The 21957-nt window shown below is 39.7% G+C and overlaps 1 protein-coding gene and 1 pseudogene across 2 annotated transcripts in view; both read right to left on the bottom strand.

The window, feature by feature from the left end:
* ABHD3 (abhydrolase domain containing 3, phospholipase) overlaps nt 1-20735 on the bottom strand; it is a 40646-nt gene extending 19911 nt beyond the window's left edge. Inside the window, exons 1-4 of one of the 2 annotated variants that reach the window (XM_021686246.1) lie at nt 20519-20735; nt 19808-19971; nt 18555-18737; nt 3030-3075 (exon numbers count right to left, since the gene is read on the bottom strand). In XM_021686246.1, the coding sequence (XP_021541921.1) occupies nt 3030-3075; nt 18555-18737; nt 19808-19971; nt 20519-20680 (555 nt within the window). In that variant the 5' untranslated portion in view covers nt 20681-20735. The remainder of the gene's footprint in view (nt 1-3029; nt 3076-18554; nt 18738-19807; nt 19972-20518) is intronic. The other variant, XM_044920856.1, reaches the window with a different exon arrangement.
* LOC110577017 lies at nt 7344-7719 on the bottom strand (annotated as a pseudogene).
* Nucleotides 20736-21957: the final 1222 nt, after the last annotated feature.

Here is a 21957-nt window from a genome sequence, read left to right as displayed (position 1 = left end):
AAACTTTTCCTTTTGCATTTCTTCCACTCCTAGGAGAACTGCTCACTCTAACTTCCATTTCACCTTTGCTAGCTCTTTTAGGTTAATTTCAGTTAGAGAATGTGCCTTCCTGTTTGATCTTTGCTGATTCATCTTTTGTTCTTTTTTATGCCCACAGGAAGGTCTTACTTACTCTGGGTCTGAGCTACATTAAATCCTTTCTGGAACAAGGTGAGGTATAAATAAAATAAGAGTTCCTCTAGTCTGAAACAGTAATTGTTCACAGCTCTAAGGGCAGAAAGAAGAGGATTATCAAGGGAACTAAATATCAAAGATAGCTCTAATAATCAATATTGGCATCTCATTTTTGTGATCTATTAGGGTACAAGAAGTATATATTAAATTATAATTAATTTATTCCCTTAAATTTCTTTTTTAAAGCAGTTGTTTTCAAGCATATAATTGTAATTACATTTCGGTCATTTTACATCTTTATTCTTTTTAAAATTAGATTACGTTAGCCTTTGTGATACAGATAATTGCTGGAGGTACTAGTTCATCAGGATCCAACCCAGTGCTCTGTATAAGACTCCAGAGACCAAGCTACTCTTACCCTCTCATTTAGAACTCTAAATTCTTTAATATAAAATAGAAGTTTTATAAAATAAAAATTTAAAAGTGTTTATCTGTATACTATCCCTTTGTAAGAACTCGAGGTGTTCTTGGAGATTTTTCAAAAAACCAATTAATGTGATGGGTAAAAGTTACTGGGTTTGTTGCATTCTTTCAAAGTTAACTTCCATTTAACTATGCTAAGGGTAGAAGGTTTTTCAAGCTTCTTGCTCTTCTTTTCTCGTGTTGTGTTTCAAGATTCTATCCATAGACCTCCCCCTTTTGCTGTTCAAGCCATCCCTGAGCAATCTCGACCACTCCTGAGCTCCAGGTTTCACTTTGTACCAACAATCTGTTTCTTTCTGTAGCTTGTACATCTCTCCTGAGGCCCAGTCTACGATACCCAACTGTTCATTAGAAATTTCCACCTGGATGATCTCAAAGCACCCGAAATCTCTAAAACTGAAATTTTTTTTACACCAAAAAAATCTTCAAAATCTGGCCCAACCCCTCTAGAAGAATCCCTGTCACTTCCTGAATGAGAGGGAGTATAACATAATGGTCAAGACCATAAGCACACAGTCAGACTACATGGGTTTGAATCCTGGGTCTGAATTTCCTGGCTAGGGCATGTTCTTTTTTTTTTATTTTGTGGCTAGGGCATGTTCTTAACCTACTTGTGCCTCACTTTCTTCAGCTGGTAAATGGGGGTGATGATGGCTATGCTGAACTAAACCATTGCGTTGTTACTACGGTTGAACATTAAATACAAAAAGACATAACTGATACATTCTAAGGACTCAGTAAACATTCAATAAAATCATCATCATCATTATCCCTCCACCAGTAAGTACATGCTCTTACATATCTCACTCTTTATGCTAAGAAAGCCTCTCTATTCCCTCTCTTGGTTCAATATCACAGCCTTCAAGATCCAACTGAAACTCACCTCCACTACGATGTTCTCCCACCTCCCCCAGGCAGTTCGTTATGCCCTCTCTTTAGGCTCAACAATCTTTATACGTCCTCATACAGTTACATTTAGCACACTGTATTGCATATATTTTCAAATATCCAAACTCTGTCCTACAACTTAAGTGAAAGCTCCTAAAGGTTAAGGTTGCATCTAATATCGTGTACACTCCTCACCATATTGTCTTGTCTAGTGTCTAATTTAATAGGCAAACAAAACAGCTTTGCTGAATGAACAGATCTTTGTCCCTCACTTTATGAGACTGAATGGACTTTACTTTGCAACACATTATTTTCTTGAGAGCCTCAGAATGCCCTTCCCATTTTTGTATCCTGGAAGCACCTAGAAGGAGACACAGCAGACAAGAGCTGCTCAGAAATGATTTTGTGGGTCCAGGGTCACAGTGACAAATTCAAATCTTTCCCTTTAAGAGTACCTGCCATTTGTCTACAAGATTTCTAAAGGGCTGGACTAAAAAAGGAAATGTGAACCTTCACATCAAACTATTTATTGTGAGGTGCTTGAGAGAGAACATAAACATTTTATAACTTTAGTTTTTGAAATCATATTGATCTTGATTCCCTCCAGGACCCAAGTCCCTGTAAAGCAAAGTGCAAGAGCCCTTTTCCCCCTAAGTTTTCATAAAGTACTGACATTGGCAACATGATTACACATTTTTATTTCCAGCATGACTTAATTATTTATAGTCTTAATATCATTCTCTATCAATGACTCAAAAAAAAAAAAAAGGTTTCTTTCAATTCTGGTAGAATTGTCTTTGACCTATTGGAGTGGTAAGGGATTAACAGTTGAAAATCTTCAAAAAAATTTCAGTCAATATGAGTTCTCACTCCAACTCGCAGGTTTAACATCAGATAGAATGATGATTTTCTAAGAGGTGGGAGAACGTCTAGCAAAAACTTAATGGGTTAGAGCAAAAAAAAGCTGAGTAAATAAAAAGATTTAAATAATATTTCCTCTATGTAAACTCTGGCTGTCAAATAGGCATATAACATACAGTCAATCCATTTCATGACAAAAGTAAATTTCTTAAGTGAAAAAAAAGTATCATCATATTGGCTGATTTGTTTTGTATCAGTTAATTTTTAAAGAAAATGTGTTTTGCATTAAAAATAATGTAGATTAGTATCTACTGATGTTAAAATACAGTAAGTATAAAAGTTATAAAATAGAACTTTAGCTTCTATAAAAACAGAAATACATTACATATATTTTAATTATGATGGACAATTTGGATATACATAGGCTAAGGGAATTCCCCTGGTTGTATAATTACGAGTCTTATAAATTTCCTTTTCTTGTTGTTGCTTATCTGTATTTTTCCACAGTGAACTTGTATTGTACACACAGTTATTTTATATAAAGAAGAACGTGCTTTTCATTATAAAACTAGAAATCATTCTTTTAAAAATTAAACTGTTGTCATTAATTTAAATTTACTTACCAAGAGATTCTCCCCTGCCACTCCTCTGTTGTTAAAAACCACACATCTAAAAACCAGGAAAGTAATGTTTGTTATTTTTACACATGATTCTTGCTCACAATATAATACATATTAAAATCATGCTAGTGGCACTGTTTTAGGGTATTAAAAGATTTTTAAAAATCTATTCCACAGACATGAGAATGTTTGACAACTTCACCTAAATGCATTAAAATATATTTCCACTTCTCTAACTTCAATACGTGAGTTCAAATCAGAAAATTGTATATTGAAGTGATGTTAAATTTTCCTATGAAAAGCAGAATTTTTACAACTTCTTCCTATGCATATGTGTAGGCCTCCAATAAATGTTATTAAAACAATTCTAAATACAAGTCAAATTTATTTATTTAGTTAGTTAGTTTTTATTTATTTAAATAATCTCTACATCCAACATGGGGCTCAAACTCAGGACCCCAAGCTCAAGAGTCACACGGTCCCCTCACTGAGCCAGCCAGGTGCCCCAGTACAAGCCAAATTTAAAAGTTTTTGCCTCAAACTAAAATAAAAAAAGCCCTCTACCTATCCTATTTGTAACATTAAGTATCTATTCCTATTCTAAGAAATAGCTATTATTCCCTCAAGACTTGACAGACACCGAGACTGGAATTTTACCTGAGGTGAAAACATTAACACAGGTAGAGCTGCAAGGAACCTCGCATCTGAGCTGGTAGGAAGGGCCCCCACTATGTTACTGTTTGGTGTTCAGTTGACCTCAGGGAAGAAAGACAAACTGTGTTCCCTATAATCTTGTTTGTCTCTCCTGAATCAATGGTCATATGCAAAGGGCTTAGAGCAGTGTTGGGTCATGGTAAGTATACAGGAAAGTTAGCTATTAATAGCAATGGTAATTGTAGGGACATGGTAGCTTCAAGAAGTCATTCTGCATTTAAATTATTTAATTCTCATTTAACTTTCAGTCAGCCAGAACCTCAGATATGTATTTTTTGCCATCCTCAAACCAAATCCTGACTCGTGTCTACAGGATTCTCTTTGATTGAGTGAATCTATATTCATGTTGATTAAAATTCATTTTGTTTTTGTCTGTATACTTATCCAATCAATCAAGGCCACTTAAGGTTCTAATTCCCTTCTTTCAGGGTGTTGCTGATCACTGTGGGTTCTGACTGCCTTACACAACATTCATAACTAACTCTTATGGTAGGGGGAGGGGTTAGATTTCAATGTGGTATTCAGGTATGTTTCTGCAAAGGAATTCTTTCTTTTTTTTTTTTTAAGATTTTTAAAATTTTTTGACAGAGAGAGACAGGGAGAGAGGGAACACAAGCAGGGGGAGTGGGAGAGGGAGAAGCAGGCTTCCCACCAAGCAGGGAGCCCGATGCAGGACTCGATCCCAGGACCCTGGGATCATGACCTGAGCCGAAGGCAGACGCTTAATGACTGAGCCACCCAGGCGCCCCAGGAATTCTTTCTTTCATCTGAAAGTTCATATAAAGAATTTTATTAGGCCCAAATGAAAAAAAAGGAAATGTTTAAAATATCAGAAATCAGGGGCGTCTGAGTGACTCAGTTGGTTGAGCATCTGCCTTCAGCTCAGGTCATGCTCCCAAGGTCCTGGAATCCAGTCCTGTGGCCAGCTCCCTGCTCATCAAGGAGTTTGCTTTTCCCTCTCCCTCGGCCTCTGCTCCCCCTGGTGCTCACTCTCTCATGTTCACTCTCCTCTCTCAAATAAATAAATAAAATATTTAAAAATTAAAAAAAAATCAGAAATCTGATTTGAGAAAAAGCTAGAAATATTATTACATTTTATTGACAGTCAAAGAAATATCTTAAATAAACCCTGAAAACATGCAGAAAAGTTGGGAGTAGGATCAGCCTTTAATCTTTTCTTGCTAAAAAGATGGCAAGACAAGGGCATCTGGCTGGCTCAGTTGGTAGAGTGTGCAACTCTTGATCTTGGGGTTGTGAGTTCGAGCCCCACATTGGGTGTAGAGATTACTTAAAAATAAAATCCTTAAAAAAAAAAAAAGAATGGCAAGGCAGACTAAACATAAATAAGATTTAAGTAAGCCACATGCATGTATTTGCGTAAGCACCTAGGTTACACACGAATTGGGGCTAAAGTTCATTGTGACCTTGAACCTTGTAGCTCTGAGTCACCCAGAAAAGAACCATCTTTAGAGAGCAAACACTAAATAAGGATAAAAATGGCTTCTGAGGCAAGATGTCATCATATGACCACCACCGAGAGAAGGGAACAGAACTAGTAAGGGCAAAGAAAATGATGATCTGCAAACTCATGACAAAGCAGCCTGTGCATCTGGGATTTTCTCCCCAACTCAGACCGGGATATTTGTACTTCCCTTCAGGAAACTTTGAAAAGTAGATCACAGCTCTGGTATCTCTTGCTAGAGGAGGAAATGTACTGACCTCTCCACAGGCCTTTGTTCCTAACAATGTTCAGTCGGTAGCCGTCATCACTGCATATACTCCTCGCCTTGGAAATTGGGCAGAGAGATAAGGAAGAATGGAGAAAAGCAGCTACAGAGGAAGGCAGAATGACGGCTGCCATTCTGTCTCTCTCTCTCCCACTCCAGTTGGTGACAAGTAACCTGCTTTTTCTTTCATCTAACCCCTTTTCTGCCCTGACGGTCATCAGGGAATACTACATATAAAGCTAAAAGAGCTGGTTGTACAACAACTACTATTACTAAGATATTTGATAAGCCTCTATTAACTTTGTAACATCTCTCTCTCCAAATAATTTTTACAATTTCTCCCAAATTTTTTGATCTGTGATTTTGTTTTTATTTATTTATTTATTTTTAAGATTTTATTTATTTATTTGACAGAGAGAGACACAGCGAGAGGGGACACAAGCAGGGGGAGTGGGAGAGGGAGAAGCAGGCTTCCCGCCGAGCAGGGAGCCCGATGTGGGGCTCGATCCCAGGACCCTGGGATCATGACCTGAGCCGAAGGCAGACGCTTAAGGACTGAGCCACCCAGGCGCCCCTGTGATTTTGTTTTTAATTATCTTAAGCCTTATCACATAACTTACAAATTTGTGCTGCTGATATACCTCCTCTACTTTAACCCTTCTAAGGAGTTGTCAAAAACACCATTACCAATCATACAGATATGGTAATTCCACAGTTATGTTTTTGAATAGCTGTTTAGAAGACAATCCTGAATTATAACTCGGTCTGACTTAGTAAAGAATTCACAAACCAAGTCGGCTGCTATATCGTCACACTGAATCTTAAAAGCATCTGACCTTACAGATCATCTATGAAATGTGAGAAGTGTTAAATATTCTTTTTTTTTTAAGATTTTATTTATTTATTTGAGAGAGAGAAAGAGGGAGAGAGCACATGAGAGGGGAGAGAGTCAGAGGGAGAAGCAGACACCCTGCTGAGCAGGGAGCCCGATGTGGGACTCGATCCAGGGACTCCAGGATCATGACCTGAGCTGAAGGCAGTCGCTCAACCAACTGAGCCACCCAGGCACCCCAAATATTCTTTTTTTGATATTATACATAAACCACACTAAAATGCCTTTCATTAAGCAAAAGGCAACATTTAAGAGGCAGGGAATTTTAATTAAGTCGGCATAGTTAAGACCAAAAAGATAAAGTGGACATTGCCAACTTAACTTCAGCCCTTGCCTTTCACAGGCTAACGAACACAACTTGAAACATAGCTGAGTCTTGCTGTTCTATGAGACGGTGAAGGGATTTCCTTTGTATTTAAATACATTACTATAACCAGTTACATAAATCTAAATATAAAACCAATCTCCTGTAAGTTAGGAGATGGCATTTACCATCTCTGTGAAAAGCTGAACATTACTAATCAACTCCAATCATATTTTTAGAAGGGGAAAACATGACAGCACTTGCTGAACCAGAATTACTATCAAAGTTCAAAAAGCTGATCCTATTCATTTAACCACGAGCCCAACTTATTTAAATCAGGACCGTCCAAAAGAAATAGTCTATCATCCATTCAGATCTGGATTCTGGTGTATGAGATCAATTTAAAGATGGTACACATACAAAAGTCATAAGACATTTTTGTTTTGTAATAAGTAAGGCAATGGCCAACTATTACTCCTTATTAGCTTTTTTAAAAAATATTTTATTTATTTATTTGACACAGAGAGAGAGACAGCGAGAGAGGGAACACAAGCAGGGGGAGTGGGAGGGGAGAAGCAGATTCCCTGCTGAGCAGGGAGCCCGAGGGAGAAGCAGGCTTCCCGCAGAGCAGGGAGCCCAATGTGGGGCTCGATCCCAGGACCCTGGAATCATGACCTGAGCCAAAGGCAGACACTTAACCAACTGAGCCACCCAGGCACCCCTCCTTAGTAGCTTTTTTGAGATAAGCTATCAAGTCTGCTCTTTTCCTTGTCTCCTTAATGCCAGCAAAGATAATTTTTGTTGTTGTTGTTCCAGGGATGTACTTCTTGGGATTCTCCAAGAATGTTGTTCTTTTTGGTATCCATGTAAGAAAATCTAGGGGCCTGACGCCCAAATAAACCATGGAGATTTGGCCCAGTCTTGTGCTTGCCTCCCTCTTCCATGGTATGACACTGGGCACATTTCTGAACAAAAGACTTGCCTTTCTCAATATCACCCATTTTTTTTTTTCATTTTTTAAAAGATTTATTTATTTATTTATTTGAGAGACAGCGAGAGTGCATGAGCAGGGGATGGGGCAGAGGGAGAGGGAGAAGGAGAGGGAAAGAATCCTAAGCAGACTCCCTGCCGAGTGCAGAGCCTAATGTGGGGCTTGATCTCAAGACCCTGAGATCATGGCCTGAGCTGAAATCATGAGTCGAACACTTAACCAACTGACCCACCAGGCGCCCCTACATCATCCATTTTTAAATTACTCTTTCATGATGCGCAAAACAAAGGTGTCCACTCACGAGGTGTACATCCCACTCTCTAAACTCTCCCAAATAATTTTAATGTATGTATTTTATTAAAATACATATTTTTATTAAAAATATATTATTTTAGCTATTTTTTAAAAAGGTTTTATTATTTATTTGAGAGAGAGAATGAGAGAGAGAGAGAGCATGAGAAGGGGGAGGGTCAGAGGGAGAAGCAGACTCCCTGCTGAGCAGGGAGCACGATGTGGGACTCAGGATCATGACCTGAGCCGAAGGCAGTTGCTTAACCAACTGAGCCACCCAGGCACCCCATATTTTAGCTATTTAAATGTTCTTCTCAAAACAGGGAAATATAAATAAAGAAATACCAAATGAAGAATAAGTCTGGTATTAAGAACTCTCTGTGACAACAGAACATGTTAACCAGGAAAGCAGGTAAGTCTTTTTTAAGGAAGGTTAAATAAAGGGTATAGAGCTACTGTAGCACAGGATTTCTCGACCTTTAGTGCTGTGGACATTTTGGACCAAATAATAGGAGTGGCTGTTTATAGCCTCCTTGATTGAAAACCTCTGATACAGTGAGATGGACCAGATAGCCTTGAATCTGCTTAAGCCCCGTGATCTGCCAGAATAAAAGGATTTTATCAGATGACCTTAAATATTTTCTAGTTCTAAGATTCCACAAGTCTTTGAACCTAAGAACAGAAATAATAATCAGAGGGTGGAGTAAGAAGAACATTCATACGTTACTATGCTGATTTCAGATAATAATAACAACAGATAACCTTGATTATTGTTTGCTATGTGCCAGATCATGTTCTAGGCACTTTACATAAATATTAATATTGGAATAACTCATTCATTCAAAAATTTATTAAACAGACTATTTACTGAACTGAAGATTGAGTTAGAGCTTGTAGGAGAAAAATGAAATATAAATATAAGGTTCTTTGCCTCAAAGAGAGTATAATCTAATTAGGTTGAAAAGAAATGCATCATATTTTTGGTTGAGTGACTACAATAAATGTAATATTATAAGGCAGTGTACAATTCAATGTCCAGTGAATGGTGTAGATAATAAAGCCTTAGGAGGTCAGGTTGGGCAAAACTGATTAGGAAAGAATTCATGGAAAAAACCAGATAGGTATTATGCTGAGACTTGGAAAATGGTAAAGACTTCAGAAGAAGGAAAGTGTGGGATAGAATATGGGTTGGAGGGAGCAATGTAAACAAAGATGTAAAGTAGGAATGTATAAAATTTTCTAAGGGATGAAATAATAGATCATTTTAGCAGAAACATGGCTACATAGAGTATAATGATAGAAAATAAGGATGGAAAAAATAGGTTAGGACCAAAATAGGCATACGGTTCTGAATGCCGGGTTAAGAAAAGATGACAAGGAGGTTATACTTCCAGAAATGTCAGAGTAGATCCTGTTAGGTCAATCCTTCCAAAGAATAGTATCTATAAAGTCTTGATAAATTTTAAAGGCAATGGAGAATGACCAAAGCAGGTAGAAACTAAATGAGAGTTGACACTTGGAAGAAAAAAATGGCACTAGGTGAGCTTCTCCTCTTTTTATAGCTTTTTGCCTGAGGGGAGGCACCAGTTGGTATTATTCAATGATGGATAAATGTCAGATAGAAATGCTATTTCATGGGCTTGAGAGACCAGAAAACAGAGTTTGATACAATTATAGCAGCTAGAAAATAAAGGAAATTTTCAGAAAAGAGACACAGATGGAGAGTCCTAAATTCTGGGTAAACACTGAGCCCACAGTTCTGGCTAAACTTTCATCTATACAGATATGAGGCTCCAAGCAGTCAAATTAAGGATAAAAAACTGAAGAGATTTCAGCTGCTGTCTACCCCAGAGGAGACAGAGTTTGAAGTTTGAGTTTAGGCAAATTATCTGTCTGATAAGACAAACAAACAAAAATCAGTTTTCTTTGGAAAAATATAACAGAATCTAAAGTCTCTACAATGGATCATTCAAAATGTCTAGAATACAATCCAAAATTACTAGATCACAAAGAAACAGGAATACATGCCAATACTCAAAAGATAAGACAGTCAATGTAACTGACCCTGAGATGTCCACATGTTAGAATTAGTAGATAAGGATTTAAAGCAGCTATTATAACTATGCTAAAGGACATAAAGGAAAATAAGCTTGTAATGAATTTAAAAAATAGGAAATCTCAACAGAGGAATAAACCCTCTTAAAAATGGAAATTCTAGGTCAGAAAAATACAATATATGAATAAAAAATTCAATTGACTTGCAAATTACAGTTCCAATATAAAGATGAAAGAGAAATAAGGATCAAAAAAAATTGAATAGAACCTCAGTGTTTTTGTGGTACATTATCAAAAGATCTAACACATATGTATGTAATTGCGGTCCCAGAGGAGAAGAAAGAATGGAGCAGGAAAATATCTGAATAAATAATAGCAAAATTTTTTCCAAGGTTGATAAAAAGACAAAAAACTCAGAGTCTCAAAAAGAGAAAGAGAAGTGGTAGAGGAATAAAGGAACAACAACAACAACAACAACAACAAAACCAGAAAGCAAACATGAAAATGGTAAACCTATATCCACCGTATCAACAGTTACATTAAATGTAAATGGGTTAAAAATCTAATTAAAATAAAGAAATTGTCAGACTGGATAAAAAAGCAAGACCCAACTATGTGCTATCTATAAGCAATACACTTTAAATATAAAGACACAGATACTTTGAAAGTTAAAGTATAAAAAAATCATGTAAACAGTAAGTATAAGAAGGCTAGAGTGGCTACAGTAATATCAGACAGACATCACAACCAGAGATAAAGAAAGACATTTCATAATGGTAAAAGAGTTAAATCATAGGAAGACTAAAAACCACAAATATATGTAAGACTAATAACAGAGCTTCCAAATACATGGAGCACAAATTCACAGAATTAATGGAGAAATAGAAAATCCACAATCATAGCTGATTTCAACATCCTTCTATCAATAAAACAAAGTTAGTAAAGATATAAACAGTCTGATTAACACTATAACTATCCTACCCTAATTTACATTTATACAACACTACATCCAATAGCATAACACATATTCTTTTTAAAAAATTATAATACTTGAACATTTCCAAACTAATGTCATAAAGATATTAAAACAGATTAATATAACTCATGTACCTTTTTCTAGAATGTAAAGCATCAGAAATCAAACACAATAATTAACAAGACTGTATTATTGACTGTATTACACACACAACTCCTGATTATCACATAGTAATGGAGAACAGTGAAACTTAATTCATAATTCAAAAACCTCATTCTCTTGTTTCAACTCTTTCCCTACAAAATCTATTCCCTGAGTATGAAACATGACTTGTGTGCCTGTCATGTCTTGAATTTCTCTGATGAAAGAGTCCTATGATTCTACAGGTCTACATTATTCTGACAGACAATAATCAGGAGCTAGTTTTCCCAAGCCAAGAGTCTGAGACACCGAGTAAAGGAGAATTTTGAAGGATGATCAACATTTCAAAGAACCTAAAAAAAAAAGAAAAATCATACATTTATCTGTAACAAGGCTGTACAGTTGAATCTTAACCTTGTCACACATTAACTGTCTAACTTTGGTGAGATTATGAACACTGTAGTTTTGTTTTTGGTTGGTAAAATGGGGATAATAATATATCTCTTGGAATTAGGTACATATTAAATAAGACAACCTAAGTATAGCACCTGGTATGGGGCCTATCATGTGGCAAGTACTACACAAAGCTAAATTTAATTATAGTAAACCAAAATGGCAATTCTGGTTATCTCTTGCCGATCATAAGTTCTGATTGGCCCTATGAATTAAAAAAAAAATCAACAAATTAATAATTAATGCAATTCATTTTTTTTAGGCATAATATTTTAAAACCAGTCACCACAAGGGGAAGAAAGAGTTAAAGTTATCTCTCATGTGAAGAAGCTGAAAACCCTATAAAACTAGCGCTAAGTTCTCTTTCAGGAATCTCCTTATAACATTTTATTAGAATCTTTTTTTTTTCCCCAGTTAGCTCTCCCATTGTCCCTAACATACGAATATATGTTGCTTTCTGATGTTCTCAGATTTTATCTAACTCATTGAATTCTAGCTGGGTCTCTTTGGTATTTCTGTAGATCTGTCAACTAAAGAACGAGTTGAACTAGCTTACAGAAAACCCCACTTAATAAAAAGTATTCTACATTGGGGCGCCTGGGTGGCTCAGTCGTTAAGTGTCTGCCTTGGGCTCAGGTCATGATTCCAGAGTCCTGGGATCGAGCCCTGCGTCAGGTTCCCTGCTCAGCGGGAAGCCTGCTTCTCCCTCTCCCACTCCCCCTGCTTGTGTTCCTTCTGTCGCTGTGTCTCTCTCTGTCAAATAAATAAATAAATAAAATCTTAAAAAAAAAGTATTCTACATTAATAGTATGAACTAATAGGAATTATTCCAGTGTCACAGATTATTGCTGGCAACTTTATGAGCCAAAACTGAGTCAGAAACATGTATGTGTTCTAGGATATAGGTTCCAGTGGCCCTCCACCTTAGCAAGGCATTACCTTCTCCCTGTACCACTCATTGGCTGGCCAGGCACTCTGCTGTCTCTGGGCCCTCCTGGGATGGTTTCTTGCCTGGTAATAGGGACTAGACAGTAAGTACGTCCTCTCTATCTGACCAGACCAAAAGAGTGTGACTCTTCCCCACGCCAAAAACATGATTTGCTCCTTTAAGATTCACAGCTAGTACTTTTTAAAATGTTCATTGGAGGACGACTTTCTGCATATATATATATATATATATATATATACACGTAATCCTTGCAGTCCTATGAGGTATAGTGATCTTTACAGAGGAGAAAACAGAGGTACAGAGTGACTGAATAATTTGTCTGTGGATACACAGAAGTGTATAACAGAGTTGGGACTTGAATCCAAGCAGACCTGACTCAATAATCCACTTTACTACCTCACTCTGTGGCCCTGGGCTATCTAAGCTAGTAACGTTAACGTGTCTTTTTCCAAAGAAGATGAGTGCTCTGAATACAGAGTGCCCTTTGAGTGCGTGTCAGCTATGATTTAAAAAAAAAAAAAAAAAGCTCTGTCCCTGAAACTTTGTTAATTGAGGTATCATTTTATCATGGAACGTCTAACAATTAGTTCCCTAGGGAATGAGACCACTTGTCGGTGTCCACCATAACTTTTTTTCAGAAATACCATTAAATAAGCTGAGCTCTTCACCCAGTGCTTCCTAGTATGCATCATGTCATCTAGCCAGTCTCATGAATAATCAGTTAACTGAACTCATTCTTAAAACTTTAAAAGCCAAATTGTTTTAACAACAATAAAAAATGATTAAAAAAATACTTTTAGATAAACACATCCTGGTGTTAATTTAAAGTGACTTCTTACCTAAGATACTGCTTTTAGACTAGGATGAGGTCAGAACTCACCCTTTTGTTTCCCTGCCTCCCCTTCCTTCCTCCCCCAGGAAAAGTGCATAGGTGACCTCCAAGTGCCCTTCTGATAGTGCAGGAAAAGCTAAGCGTCACCTAAAGCTTCGTATCTACTGGTGTATCTGCCCTAAATTCGAAATGCACAGGTCCAAACTCCAAACTGGAATGTAAAGGAACACTGAAAACTTCTTTCAAATCATCTCCCACTTCTAGTTTCTTTCCAATATGTAAATGCTGGGCATTGGCAACCTTGCTACCAATAGGTGGGCTCCGCAGCGAAACACAGAAGATCTGAATCCTGCCAAACCACATTTAAAAGTCTGTGCTTTCTGTAAGTGGTTTTAACAATGTGGCAAGAAGGAAATTTCTTGAAGCAAACACCCACAACCTTGAAAAATCCCTCCATTCGTCCTTCCGTTCTTTTCTGACCCCTCTCCTGTTTCCCTCCTTCCTCTGTCAAACTTATAGGATGTGGGATCCACTCCTGCTCTAGTCTCCTGAGGTCACTGTAGCCCTCAGGAGTTGGGCTTCCCTCCTCATTGCCCTGCTGAATCTTCTCCAATTTTGTTTTATCTGTCCTCATTCTCCTGGCCCTTTCACTTGCCTCTGGCACTGCTGACCTGTTCCTTCCCTCCATAAAATGTCTCATTCAGTGTCTGATATTCCAGAACCCTGGCACTTGCAACACTGACCACTCAGTGCTAGAGACTGCCAGTTATCTCCCAGTATCCATCCTCCTCTTCTTTCTTTGTCACAGAATCTCCCAATTTCACTTGAGTACACGGCTGCCCAAAATAAAGTTTTCACTTTCAAGCCTCCCTTGAGGCTGAGGAAGAGCAGGCCCACATGACAGAAGCAAAAGTGGTGTGTACAGCTGCTGGAAAGCACCCTTAAAGAAAGATAGTGAATTCTCCAGTCTTTTTTCTCCTTCTTGGATGTTGGAATGCAGAGGTGATAGCTGGAGCTAGAGCAGCCATGGGTTATGATGCAACACTTCCTGATACTATAGAGCCCCAGTGTAACTTCTTTTTAAAGTCACTGTTGGGGGGCGCCTGGGTGGCTCAGTTGGTTAAGCGACTGCCTTCGGCTCAGGTCATGATCCTGGAGTCCCGGGATCGAGTCCCACATCGGGCTCCCTGCTCAGCAAGGAGTCTGCTTCTCCCTCTGACCCTCCTTTCTCTCATGCTCTCTGTCTCTCATTCTCTCTCTCAAATAAATAAAATCTTAAAAAAAAAAAATTTTTTTTTAAAGTCACTGTTGGGGCACCTGGGTGGCTCAGTCGGTTAAGTGGCTGCCTTCAGCTCAGGTCGTGATCCCAGGGTCCTGGGATCGAGCCCCGCATCAAGCCCCGCATTGAGCCCCACATCGGGCTCCCTGCTCGGCGGGGAGCCTGCTTCTTCCTCTCCCTCTGCCTACTTGTTCTCTCTCTCTATCTCTCTGTCAAATAAATAAATAAAATCTTAAAAAAAAAAAGTCACTGTTATTTTGAGTTTTCTGTTACTTGTAGCTAGTCCTGGTTCTCTCTAATGCATTTCTTCCCTACTACTGCATACTCTTCGTCACTTCAGCTAAACTGTATGCTCTTTGGGAATATAGGTTCTGATAAAAATACTTAATGACTGACCTAGATTTCAATGGACTTATTATTACATAATTCTGGATGGTTCACCCTTTTTAATACGAGTTGGGGGTGGAACAAAATAGTAGATGAAGGCTCTCAATAAAAGAGGTCAAAGTAGAAGATGATTTGGATGTTCTCAGAGTTAGTTTTTCTCCCTCTTTTTAGTTGTAGTGCTAAAAACTAATTCAGACAATGGGGAAAAGATTTAAGAAAACAGATAATATTCAGGTACATAAAATAATGTCTATTAGGCTGTGTTACCAAATAGAGATTTAAAAAAAAAACTTGAATGAATGGATAAGATTTCTAACTACTTTATCAATCATACGGGTGTAACTTTTTCTTCAGTCCTCTGATTTCTATGAGGGAAGCTTCTCTCTAAACACACTCCTGGCCTCCTGGCCTTTCTTACTTTACTCATTCTCCAGGAGATGGAGGGCTTATCTGACTGATAAAATTTGGAAGCATGACTGAGGCTGTCTGGCTCAGCAATTCTCTTCTCTCCTCAGGGGCAAGTTTATCCAAGGAACACATACTGCACTCAGCCAATGAAGATGGGCAGGCAGGTAGACCATGTATTCCCCATTCATTTCCCTTTGACTTCCTGGTAAAGCTTTTGTTCACAATGATCTTAAATGAACTTCAGCTTAGTTTCTATCCCATCTGCTATTAATGCTGAACTGGTGAACCTTACCAGAGAAGTTCTGTGTCTTTGTCAGTTTTCAGGTACAGGAATAACACATTTTTTAACAGCAACAGTAGTAAACCCTTATGTTTCACTTATCCATATGCCAGGAGTTAAGTTCTCTCTAATGTCTAAATCATATCTCAGCAGCGAAGCAGCAACAGTTCTCTGGTGACCTGACCCTCCCTCCACATTCAGACTTTACACAAGATAGTAACTGGGGCTTGAAGGTTATACACCCCCAAGGTATTGAGGAATTTGTACTGCCTATGAAACTCTACTGTGTAAGAGACATTATAATACAATCAAAGCATTCCTGTAAGCAAACTAGATGTTAAAATATCCCAAGAGGTAGGTTTGCTTGTACTTGCTCTTTAAATTATAAAAAGTATTCTATTCTGATCGGGGAATAGAAGGTCTGGGAAGGAAAACATAAACATTCCTAAAGACCCACTTTGTTCAGGTCACTAAACCAAGTACTTTATATATTCTAATTCATTTTAAACTGTCTGTAGTAAATGAGAAGCTGTAATTGGTAAATTTAAAAATTAATTGCCAAGGTCACTCAGTAAGTAGAAGTTCCAACATTTGAACACAGACCCAGCTCCAAATCCCACACACATATCCCTATATTACACAGCCTCAAAGGACTCAACCCATCCTTCTGCCAAAGTTCCAGATCTTTTTTTTTTTTTTTTTACTTCAGTGGTCTTCAGAACTGCCTTGCTGTCTCTGGTAGGTTGCAAAAATATTTTGTAGGCCTTCCTATCAAGAGGTGGAGTCTATTTCCCTACTCTTCAACTCTGGGTTGACCACGTGACTCGTTTGGACTGGAATGTGGCAGAAGCAACGTTATGAGAGTTCTTAGCTTGAACCTCAAGAAGCCTTGAAGCTTTTACTTTTGTACTCTTGGAACCCTCTGCCACCAAATGAACAAACTCGGGGTGAGCCTGATGGTGGATGAGGGGCCACATGGAGCTGAGATGCGTCATCCCTGCTGAGGGCCCCCATGCATGGAGTTGTCCTGGCTGCTGACCTCAAATGCATGAACGATCCCAGCCAAGAGCAGAAGAACCCTCCAGCTTTGCTCAGCCCAAATTCCAGAACCACAGAATTATGAGCAGAATGGTTGTTTTTTTAGTTACTACGTTTTGGGATAGTTTGTTATACAGCAAAAGCTAACTGATACACCCTCTCCAACTTAGATTCAGTGATCCTCTTGTAGTTAAAAACAAAAGGGGATAGTCCAAAAGGCCACTGAAACGTTTACAGACCACTGCTTATTCATGTATTCTGCTACTTTCAAGCCCAGTCTAATTCACTGTTAGAGTTACTGAAACCCAAATAAGGTGGATCTTCAAAGCAGCTGACAGGGACACTGTCCAGCCTACTCTTCTCATAGGCTCCTTGTGGCAAGGACAACTTCTCACAACTCTTTGTTGTGAGAAGTATCTAGCACAAAACCTTCCTTATATCATACATTCTCCACAAAATTTCTGAACCAACAGAAGAGATTTTAACCCTCAGGGGAGCTAGAATCTTCCAAAAGCTTTGAAGCACAGTGTAATGATAGCCATGGTCATAAAATTTGGCAACTTTTACAAATGATGGAAAACTGCCTTGTGTACTGGCAACTCCAGGGCTTATGAAATTTAGTCCTTGAGTTTCAACTACATTGTTTTTAAAAGCACTTCCTGTCTTGGGAGACGGCTCAGGCCAAGTATAGAATCAGCAATTTAAATATGCACAATAGGCTTTATGATCTGTACTTTTTGAGCATGACTAAATTTTAGCAAAAAATTGGAATCAAGCCTCACATCTAACTGGATGATGCTAAACATGGAATAATGATGAATTCCTGCTATTAGTGAAAATTTCACAGGAACAATAATTCTGGAACATCTATCAAAATGTCTGAGAGACTGTCATTTCATGCACAAAATAGGTTTTATCTATAAAAGATCAGAGTTAACTTGTTAAAATTGAATTAGTTCTTACAGTATTTCCCCACTTACATAAAATGTTTTCATTAATATAAACTCTACATCATTTTTTCACACAGAGTGTTTCAATTTGAACAAAAGATACAACTCTACTTTAAATGCAACTCAGAGTGTTCCATTATAATAATTACCATCAGCTATAAAAGACAGACACAAAAAAGCAGTACTTTTCACAATGACTCTGCTTTAAGATTTTAGAGCTGAATCTGAAATTTAAAGTTGCTAAGTCACTTGTAAAAAGGGAAATTGTACCTGGTGACTAAGTTGAATAATGGTTCCTAAAGAATACTATGGCATCATCGACTGGACATTAGTTATGTGTATCTGCAAACTCAGGTGGACAGAAGAGGCATGGATCACCTTTGGAAAAATAAGGCTCACCTACAAGCTGATTCTGAATATTTTTTACATTTGAGGTCTGAGCCAATAAGACAAGATTAGTGGATTCAGGGCTCAAATATGGAACGAGACATGAGGGTCACTATGTACTCTCTCAGGGGTTTGTAATGGCTATTTTCCATAGCACTGCTTTCAGTGGGCCTACTGCTCCTCAGACCTGGGTCCTATGTCAATTCCTAGGTGATACTAATTTCATTCATTCATTCATCCAAAATCTGCTGAGTGTCTACTAGGCTAAGTGCTATTTCCTATGAGATGATTCAGTTATGCATCTTCCTGGGGGAAAAAAGAAAGGCAAAAGAGGAAGCAGAGAAAAATAATAATCTAGGCAACTGCTTAATCCATGCAAAAAATAACAAGTATTTCTGAAACAAACATAGAGATAGATTTGTGCTTCATTTAGGACAAATTACGTGAAAAATGGAATAAATCTTTTACTGGTACCTGTATCCCAATTCTTTACTAAGATGGATCATATGAAGGATATACGATTCCTTGCTTGTTCCAGTGAGGCCAGGCAACAATAAGATAGTAGGTCTGGTGGTGGCATCCATATAACATTTGCTGTTACAATTATCAAACCAGTCCAGTGAAATTTGTCCGCCATCTGCAGTTTTAATAAGTTCACTGAAAGGAATAAAAGACATACTCATTAAGTGTTTCGAGTCATGTCTTAAAATTAGTCTTAATTTTATAAATATATGACATGATTTGGTCATCTGAAAAGAACTTTTTTTTCAGCATTCACTAACACACACTTATATCACTTTCTTTTATTACAAGAATGATATGAGATTAATACCATAACGTATTTCCAGCAACACCACAAAAAGGCAGCATATAAAAATGAACTACAAAGTACTTCACATATTTACCTTTATCATTTCCTCATTACTCTAAAATATCCAGCCCTATTTGATTGAGGTCACCCAAATAATTCATCAGGGAATTGTGAATAAGTAAAGTGCTGGTCTGATCACTGCTCTGGCCCTTTGACTCAGTAATGTAGTCTCTCCACAGAGTATATTATAAAATTTGCTTCTTAAATATTTTAAAGTACTTCTCACACAGTATCTATGAACTTAAAGAATTTTTCCAAATAGTGCAAATTCCAGGCAACAAAAGGAACTCCAGAAAGACTAGATGACTCAGGGAAATTAATAGTAGGCACCATCTAAATCTCCTGATTACTGATAAATTCTGGATCATATCTTTAACACCTCAAGGACATTAGCATCAAGAACCCATTTGCTTATTAATATGAAATCCTTTTACAGGAGCCCATCATGCAAAATCCAAATTAATTGGCATCGTTCTCCACCCCATCCCCACTCCCAGCATCAGTGAATTGGTATATATCATCAAAGGATCTAGGTCCTCAGGGACAGATGCATGCCAAATTGGAAAAGAGTAACCCTCAAACACTTCTCTAGAAATAAACCGGTTACATCAAGGCGTGCGGGCGCTTGCGAGCGCGCGCGCGCACCCACCCACCCACCCACACACACGGTGAAAGGCAATACCTGAATATTTTCCCGCAACTGAGTGTGTGTTGGGTGGGGGCGAGGGGGCAAACCTTCCATTTTCAATCCCCTTTCTTTTCTATATGCTGACCAACCAAAGGTTAACCAAGGACTGGGAGTATGCCAAAAACCCCGTGGTTTTGAAGAAATGACGGCAAATGGAAATATACTTACTTCCTGTACTCCACCGAGGGCTTAGAAGTGATGAAAGGTCTCAGGAGTGTCTGTCCTCGACTTTCCCAGCACCAGACCGTCGGGTAGTACGTTTCTGTCACCACCGGACAGTGGTTCTCGAGGAAGCGGCTGAAGCTCTCACCCCCCGTCACTAACTGGGGCTTCTGTGGGGGAAAGCCAGTATTATAGTGAAGGGTCCAGAACAAAGTTCTGCCAACCGTAAACCAGAAATGAGCAGACTCGTCCCTCGCGCACGCGCTCCCTCCGATTACATCTCCTTCGAGAAGCCTCACACACATCGCAGTCACAACGGACTTAAAGAGTGATTTACCAAAGCCTTGAAGAGAGGAAGGCAAGAGTTGAGATAAGGGAGTCGTTCTCAGAAGTGCTACAGCATTGTCAGGCTAGCGAACGGTGACAGGGCAGTACTGTTGCGCCTGGGTCAGCCGGGTTCTGGCTGCTGTCCAAGGACCCGGGCCGGACCCACAGGCAGGCGGACAAGAGCTGGCCCCCTTTCCCGCCCGCGCTCAAAGGGCGTCCGTGAGATGCCCGGGAAAGGGCAACAACATGCGAGCAGCGGCACTCTCGCCTCCAGGGCGGCCCTAGCCACCCGCGCCTGCGGCGGCAGTTCCAGCTTGGCCGGCTGCTGTCGCTCCCAGCAAACCCCCCCGCGGCCCTGCGCCCCCGCGCCCGCGCCAACCCCTGGCTCACCTTGGCAATGCTGCTCAGGTAATAACAGGCGTAAGCGACGCTGAAGCCCAGGATCAGGGATAAGCCTACTCCCGAGCCGAAGAACCCAACTCGGACTTGGTGCTCCAGGTAGAGGGAGAGCTCCCTGGAGAGCATCCGCAGGTGCATCGCTAAGCGCTGCATGGTCCTGCGGTGGGAGGCCAGTCAGCCGGCGAGCCACGGAAGGCGGCCGCGGCACCGCCCGGGACCCTTGAGCAGAGCGTCCCTAGTCAGGCAGAGCGCAGCTTCCGCCAGCGGGCGCGGCTGAGCGGCCCCGGGAGGCGTAGCACCGCCGCTGGTCGCCGCCGGCTCCGCCCCAGCTTTCACGGAGCCACCAGCCCCGCCACCCGTCAGTCACTCAGGAACCTTCCAGAGGCGCGGTTCCGAGCGCGGCCACCGGGGCGGGGGGCGGACTGCGTCTCCCGGTCTGGTGGTCTGGTCGCAGTCAGGCTGGGTGACCCCCAAAGGTGGGCAGAGATCGAGCGCCGACTTTGGAGAAGGAAATGGGCCCGGCAGTGCGCATTCCGGTCCCTGGCCGGGCACCTGCTCGCGTGACCTTGAACGGTTCCGCACGGCGGTGGGTTTCGTTTAGTACTGTAAACTAGTGGTTTAGGGTGCCCCGGAAAAAAAAAACTGGGGGAGTTAATGCCAAATATATGTTAGAAGAATGCACTACGTAGGGGAAAAAAAAATCCCACATCCCCCAGAAAGTTAGGTTTCCCCTGAACACTATCAAAAGAGAAAAAATAGTCTATAAACACTCAATAATGAGGCTATTCCTATTTTAAATTTCTCTGAATTCTTTTAGTTCCTTAAGTATGCCTTGAATGAGAAGTGGTTACCAGAAATAAATAAGGAGATCAAGAAAAGGAACTGGAATTCAAAAAATCTTAAAGCCTATTTGTGGTTCGTTACTGCTTTGAACTTTTAGACTTACACAAATTCAGTTACTTAACATACGGACCAGAAACCATTTACGAAGTAGGTCTTCCTAGGCTTATTTTATTTTATTTTTTAGAAGATTTTATTTATTTATTTGACAGAGAGAGACACAGCGAGAGAGGGAACACAAGCAGGGGGAGGGGGAGAGGGAGAAGCAGGCTCCCCGCAGAGCAGGGAGCCCGATGTGGGACTCCATCCCGGGACTGAAGGATCATGACCTGAGCCGAAGGCAGTCGCTTAACCGACTGAGCCACCCAGGCGCCCCTTCCTAGGCTTATTTATGGCAACACGACTAAACCGGAAGATAGAGGCATGTAAAAGGGCTAGAAGATTTAGCAGTCTATTATTATGAACTCCTCCCACCTAGAGGTACCAAGCGTGGCAAGACTTAAACAGGCAAAAAGAAAAAGGCAAGGGCTATAGAGACTATGAAAAATTTCACAGGATTGTAAATTAATTAGAAATTAGTGATAGAGAAA

This window comes from Neomonachus schauinslandi, chromosome 14, assembly GCF_002201575.2.
Source record: "Neomonachus schauinslandi chromosome 14, ASM220157v2, whole genome shotgun sequence".
In the NCBI taxonomy this organism is placed as follows: domain Eukaryota; kingdom Metazoa; phylum Chordata; class Mammalia; order Carnivora; family Phocidae; genus Neomonachus; species Neomonachus schauinslandi.
The sequence above is the reverse complement of the archived record's forward strand: the minus strand, read 5'-3'. Positions and strand labels throughout refer to the sequence as shown.